This window comes from Atta cephalotes (genome assembly GCF_000143395.1).
Source record: "Atta cephalotes unplaced genomic scaffold scaffold00038, whole genome shotgun sequence".
Taxonomy (NCBI): Eukaryota; Metazoa; Arthropoda; class Insecta; order Hymenoptera; family Formicidae; genus Atta; species Atta cephalotes.
In genome coordinates this window covers 2,456,286-2,462,671 of record NW_012130102.1, presented here as the reverse complement: position 1 = coordinate 2,462,671, position 6,386 = coordinate 2,456,286, and the positions used below count along the sequence as shown (strand labels likewise).

Here is a 6,386-nt window from a genome sequence, read left to right as displayed (position 1 = left end):
AAAGCTCTGTAAATCCAAAAATAACTAATTGTGAGCAATATTAAAGATATTTTTAAAGAATGGAATGATGCAGTCTATTATAGTTTTTTACTCGTTTTACCTGTTTTTCGCAACGTCTTTTAAACATTTGCATTATGTAAGAAGATTCAACTTAAATGCTTAAATGCAACTTTTCTGATTAATCATTTTACTTTGGCTTATCAAAGATTTTTAATATTTTAACTTAATTTAAATATTTTAACTCTGATATGTGTGCATTTTCTTTGAATAAATTCAAGAATGCTTTTGATTTCAATTTTTATTTTTTCAATATTTTTAGGCAAATTCGCTTACAGGACCCATATGCACCAATTTGGTTTCGCGTTTCCAACAAATCTAGTTAGCCTAGGACTAGTATGTTTGATTGTAACATTGTGCATCGCCAAAAAGAAAAACATCTGTGTCTTTCGTAATGTTACCCCGGACTATCTTTTCTTTGAGGATTTCTTCTTTGGAAATTGGAACGAATTTCTTTCTAGTTGGTACATTTGGTTCTGGCTGATATGGCTCATGTCACAGATATGGATCACGATACACTTGTGGACCACTGAAAACGAAAGACTAGCATTAGCGGAAAGGATCTTCTCTACGATCACTTATGATTCACTCATGATTGATCAATGCTTAGCTTTAAATAAAAGGATGCAGAATGAAAATATCGAACAAAACTACGAAGGGGAAACTAACGATGTTCAACTTCCAGTAAAGGTTTGAACTCTTGTTTTTGATTTATTACCGCAATTATATTTATTGTTATAATTAATTGGAATTTCAGAATGATGACCTGAGACTTGAAGTTATCGATATTAGCTTAAATGCTGGAAGAATCGAACAAGATTTTAACCAAGACAATTCGATTGATGCTGATACAGCAGTTAATAAGCGTAAAGATCGAGTTGCAAAAATTTACGCGTGCGCTACAATGTGGCACGAAGAGAAGAGCGAGATGAATCATTTAGTGGGCAGTATTCTACGATTGGATAAAGATCAATGTGCAATACGCGTCACACAGAAATATTACAAAATTCAAATTGAAGACTATTATGAATTAGAAAGTAAGACGTCAGACAAGTATAACTAAAAGATTAGAAGGAACTATATATAATATTTAATCATATAAATTAAGTCATAAATTTTTTTTTATCAAAACATTACATGAATAATTAATTTTAAAAATTTACTTTTTAAAAAATTATAATGGGTACAACATACTTTTGACATTCCAATTTAATTATCTAGATGTATAATTTAGTCTCTTTTTTTCTTTTCTTTTCTGATTTGTTCTCTTATCTGATAACTTTTCTGTTATCTCTGAATTCCTATCTTTTAAATATCGATCTTGTTTAGTTAGACATTTATATATAACCTACTATTTTTATTTCTAAAAGAAGAATTATACAAAAAATTTTATACAATTTTTGAAAAATTTAATGAATAAATATAGACTAAAAAAAGTTATTAAATACGTTTGTTGAATGAACATTCATTATATACTTTTGATGTCAGCGCACATTTTTTTCGACGACGCATTTTGTTGTATGCATGGATGCATTGGTTTGTGCAATCATGATGAAAATGAAACGCAAGTTAATCAATATGTAATTACGCTGGTGGAGACAGTTCAAAGAAACGTGGAGAATTTATGCATGCGTTTTTCACCGCCTATTAAATATCCAACGCCTTACGGAGGTCGTCTTGTGTGGACGTTGCCAGGAAAAACTAATTTGATAGTTCATCTGAAGGATAAAAACAAGATTAGACATAGGAAACGATGGAGTCAAGTATGAGAAATAACTATTCGCACATTAAGATTTTTTTTTCTAAAAAAAAGAAATATATGTATAAACAACATATATAGAGGAAAAGCCCATATTATGAGATAGTTCATTTTGTGTAAATGCTAAAAATCTATGAGCAAAATTTAAAAAAATAATAAAGGTCATTTTGAAGGAAATTTAATAAGCTTTAAGATAATGTTATGTAAAATTTAATTCACATTCTCTTTTTTTTTTTAATTAAAGAAATGTAAAAAGTGAACGAATCGCAAAGTCAAAAAATTGTGCTCCTAATATAAAATATCCAGAGAAATCGATAATAAAACGCAAAGTACATCAATATCTATTGCAATTAAAAAACTTTATTTAATGTTTCTAAAATACAAACAAACACAGCCAGTGTGCGCGCAAAATGAACATGCAATCCGTTGTACTTAGAACTCATTTTCAAGTACAATAGTTAAAACCAAACATCGTAGAAACAGGCAGTCGATGTTCATTTCGGTTGTCCTTTTAATTATTGTACAATCACATTCATACTTTACCAACGATTTTCACTGAACAACTGACACAGAAGCATAGGTTATTTTATATTGAAAATATCCTGAGTATCTCATATTATGATTTCCCAACAAACGAGAATGGATTGAAATGAATTGAAATGGATTCAGATTTTCAGAAATATTTATTCACGAATGTTAAAATGAATGCTTTTCAATTCTGAATGCATTTTTATTCATTTATAGGAATTGCATTGAGCATATTTCTATGCCTTTCAATCTAAAAATAATATTAGCTTTTTCTGTGCACATAAACACAATTGTGAATACTGTTCAATTCAAAATTTTGAATGAATAGGAAATGCAGTTTTTTAATTCAATTGCATCCATTTGAATCTAACTGAATCCAATTAAATCCAAAAAAAATATTCGCTATTTAAAATATGCATTCGGATAGAAAAAAATTTCAATCCATTTTAATCCATTCTCGTTTGCTATGATTCTACACCTTATGATTTTATGATCATCAAATCTGATTTCTGTAATTAAGCAATTCAACATATCCCATATTTTTCTTAATACGGCCTTACTTTCATTACATGAAGAATTTATCGCCAAATATTTATTTATAAAATAATAAACAAGGTTTAAAGGCTCATTTCAATGAAACTTGAAGACATCCAAATCTGAAATCTTTTTTTACAACGACTACAGGCATGCTCTAATAATGAATTTTCCATTAAATGCTTTTCAATCCAAGAATAATACATCCATGGTGAAATCAATAGATAGCATTTATTAATTTAGCAGAAACGCCGCTATCTCATTTTAGGCACCTTTCTCAAAATAAAGAGCTTTCCTCTATATACATATATGTATATATGTATACATATGTGTGTGTATGAAATATAAATATGTAATATTTAAAGATAATAAATATATAAATGTATTGTAAACATGTACGAAATTATTAGAAAGAAATGAAAAAAATTTATGTTTAATAAAATTTCGGAAAAAAACTGAGAAACACTTCAATTTTTTTAAGGTCATGTATATGTATTATCTTTTGGGCTATCGTCTAATGGGACTATCAATCGATATGGATCGAAAAGAAGTTATTGCTGAAAACACGTACATTCTTACATTAGACGGAGATATTGACTTTCGACCTGGTGCTGTTAAAGTTCTGGTGGATTTGATGAAAAAAGATAGAAATCTTGGTGCTGCGTGTGGTCGAATACATCCGATCGGATCAGGTACAGTATGCGAGTTGCAACAAGTTATTATAGAGAGAATACTATTATTTTAATTGCTATTAACTGATTAGGATCTGAGAAATTACAGAGTACCAGTTTTTTTCTAATAAAATAGATAAAGAACAGGCAAAAAAATAGATGGAGAAAAATTTTATTTTTATATTAAACAAATAATAAAAATGAAATGCTTGAAATTTTTAATTTTTCTAATATATAAAATTCTTGTACAGATTACTTGAAGAGATTACTTTATTTTAGACTTTTAAGCGTTTTACTGTTCATTATAGGTCCAATGGTTTGGTTCCAAAAATTCGAATACGCTATTGGTCATTGGTTGCAAAAATCTACAGAACATACGATCGGTTGTGTTCTATGCAGTCCTGGCTGTTTTTCGCTTTTTAGAGCAAAAGCGTTAAAACAACCCAATGTGATGGCAAAATATGCTACCAAATCTACCGAAGCCAGGCATTATATTCAGTATGACCAAGGAGAGGATCGATGGCTATGTACGTTGCTTCTCCAAGTGGGTTCCCGGGTAAGAATCCTAAATTATTTAGAATACCATGATATGATACCATATCCAAAATATATTGCACTTAGGTCTCGGTTGCACCAACGTTACTTTGATTTTAAGCGAGGCTTAAAACTCTTTCTGTTTTTTTGGTTTTAAAACGAGATAAAGTTTTAAATCTCGCTTAAGGTCACGTGCAACCGGGTCTTAGCAATTAGCAGTATATCAAAAGTATAGAGATCCTTCATAATTAAATTGTGACTAAAGCCACAGTAGTTATATTTTTCAAAAAAATATTACATTTCTCAATAAAGAAATATATAACATTATCTAGTTTATCTTATATCTATTTAATATTAAGTAAAATACAATTTAATGTATGTACATACATTAGCATAGAATGTTCAATTTTTAGAAAAAGTGTATTGAATCGTAGTAACTTGCTAGTTTTTGGTACATAATCAATATCGTATCTAAAATGCTATAATATCTAATTATGCTATAATATCTAATTATTTTTCTTGCGATTAATAAAAGTTTTTCATTTATTTATTATATATTATTTAGAATTTTTTTTTGAACAAATAAAAATTGAATTGGATACTACATTTAAAAGATTTTCCTTTAAAGTATCCGCATATAAAAGATAAAATACAGTAAAAATTTTAAGCATTTATTAATATTCTTTGGAATTTTTGTTCAAATTTAAATATTTATAAATATAAAATTTTAAGTGTTAATCGAGTTCTCGAGATTAAAAAATATAATCAAATATATTGGGCTATAAGAGCATTAACACAGCGCGGAAATTGTTGCGCAAATTTTAATCTATTGGGAGTACAAATAAGTTTCCGCCGTTTTTTATCAAAAATTAAGCATTTATTATGAAAGAACATAATGTTTTATTCAAAGTAATGGCCATCGCTAACCACTACTTTTTCTCATCTTTCTGGTAGCATGTGAATACTGTCGGAAGAACGCTTCATCTTTTGAGGCTATCCAATCATCGATACAATTTTTGGTATCTTCATATGATGTGAAGTGCTGCTCAGACAGGCCATGCGTCATCGATCGGAACAAGTAATAGTCGGAAGGAGCAATGTCTGGAGAATACGGCGGATGGGATAGAACTTCCCATTTGAGTATTTCTAAATAGGTTGACCGGCGCCGCAACATGTGGTCGAGCATTATCATGCAGGAGAATAATTTTGTCATGCCTGGAGTAGTAGTGGGCGCGTTTTTCTTTGAGTGCTCGGCTCAATCTCATCAATTGTGTTCGGTAAAGGTCCCCAGTAATGGTCTCGTTCGATTTGAGCAACTCATAATACACGACACCAAGCTGATCCCACCAAATACACAATATGAGTTTTTTCCATGAATATTCGGCTTGACTGTCGATGTTGAAGCATGGCCAGGTGTTCCCCATGATTTCCTCTTCTTTGGATTATCATAGTGGATCCATTTTTCATCACCAGTGACTATACGATGCAAAAAATCCTTTCGTTTATGCCTAACAAGCAGCATTTCACATGTGAAAAATCAGCGTTCAACGTTTCTCGGCTTCAGTTCATATAGAACCCAATTCCCTTGCTTTTGAATCATTCCCAATGATTTCAAACGATATAAAATTGTTTGTTGAGTCACTCCTAATGTAAGTACAAGTTCTTTTTGCGTTTGGCATGAATCTTCATCCAATAATGCTTCCAATTTCGCGTCTTCGTACACTTTCGACCTTCTGCTACGTTCTTTGTCTTCGAATTTACCGTTAAACTTTTGAAACCACTCACGATAACTTCTCTCACTTAAGACAGCATCACATATGTTTCTACAAGCAATCTATGAGCTTCAGCTGCAGATTTTTTCAAATTAAAGAAGTAAATCAAAAGTTTCCGCAAGTGACGCTCAAAATTCGACATCTTCGTACAAAAAAAAATATATGATGCTGATACAAAATCGCTAATATTTCAAGGTTATGATGTTGCCGGATATTCAATTTTATGATATGTCGTACATCGTTTTACATCAAACAATTTTAACTATAGTTTATTAGTGGCGCCGTCTTTTGCAAACGACGGAAATTTGTATTCTCCCTTACTTGTATTCCCAATAATTGTGATCAATAATGTCTACATAAAATATAAATATAAATATACAATAATGTCTGTATCATCTTAACGTTCGAATAAGATGGTACAGACAACTATTATATATTTATATTTTATATTGTATATTTTATATTATATATTTATATTGTAGACATTATTGATCAATTAGATAGAAATTTGCGCAATAATTTCCGCGCTGT

The 6,386-nt window shown here is 30.1% G+C and overlaps 1 protein-coding gene across 1 annotated transcript in view; it reads left to right on the top strand.

The window, feature by feature from the left end:
• Positions 1–6,386, top strand: part of LOC105621961 — a 29,649-nt gene that overhangs the window by 9,608 nt on the left and 13,655 nt on the right. Inside the window, 5 exon segments of the mRNA XM_012203395.1 lie at positions 36–741; positions 815–1,094; positions 1,546–1,820; positions 3,360–3,570; positions 3,858–4,105. Of these exon segments, the coding sequence (XP_012058785.1) occupies positions 36–741; positions 815–1,094; positions 1,546–1,820; positions 3,360–3,570; positions 3,858–4,105 (1,720 nt within the window).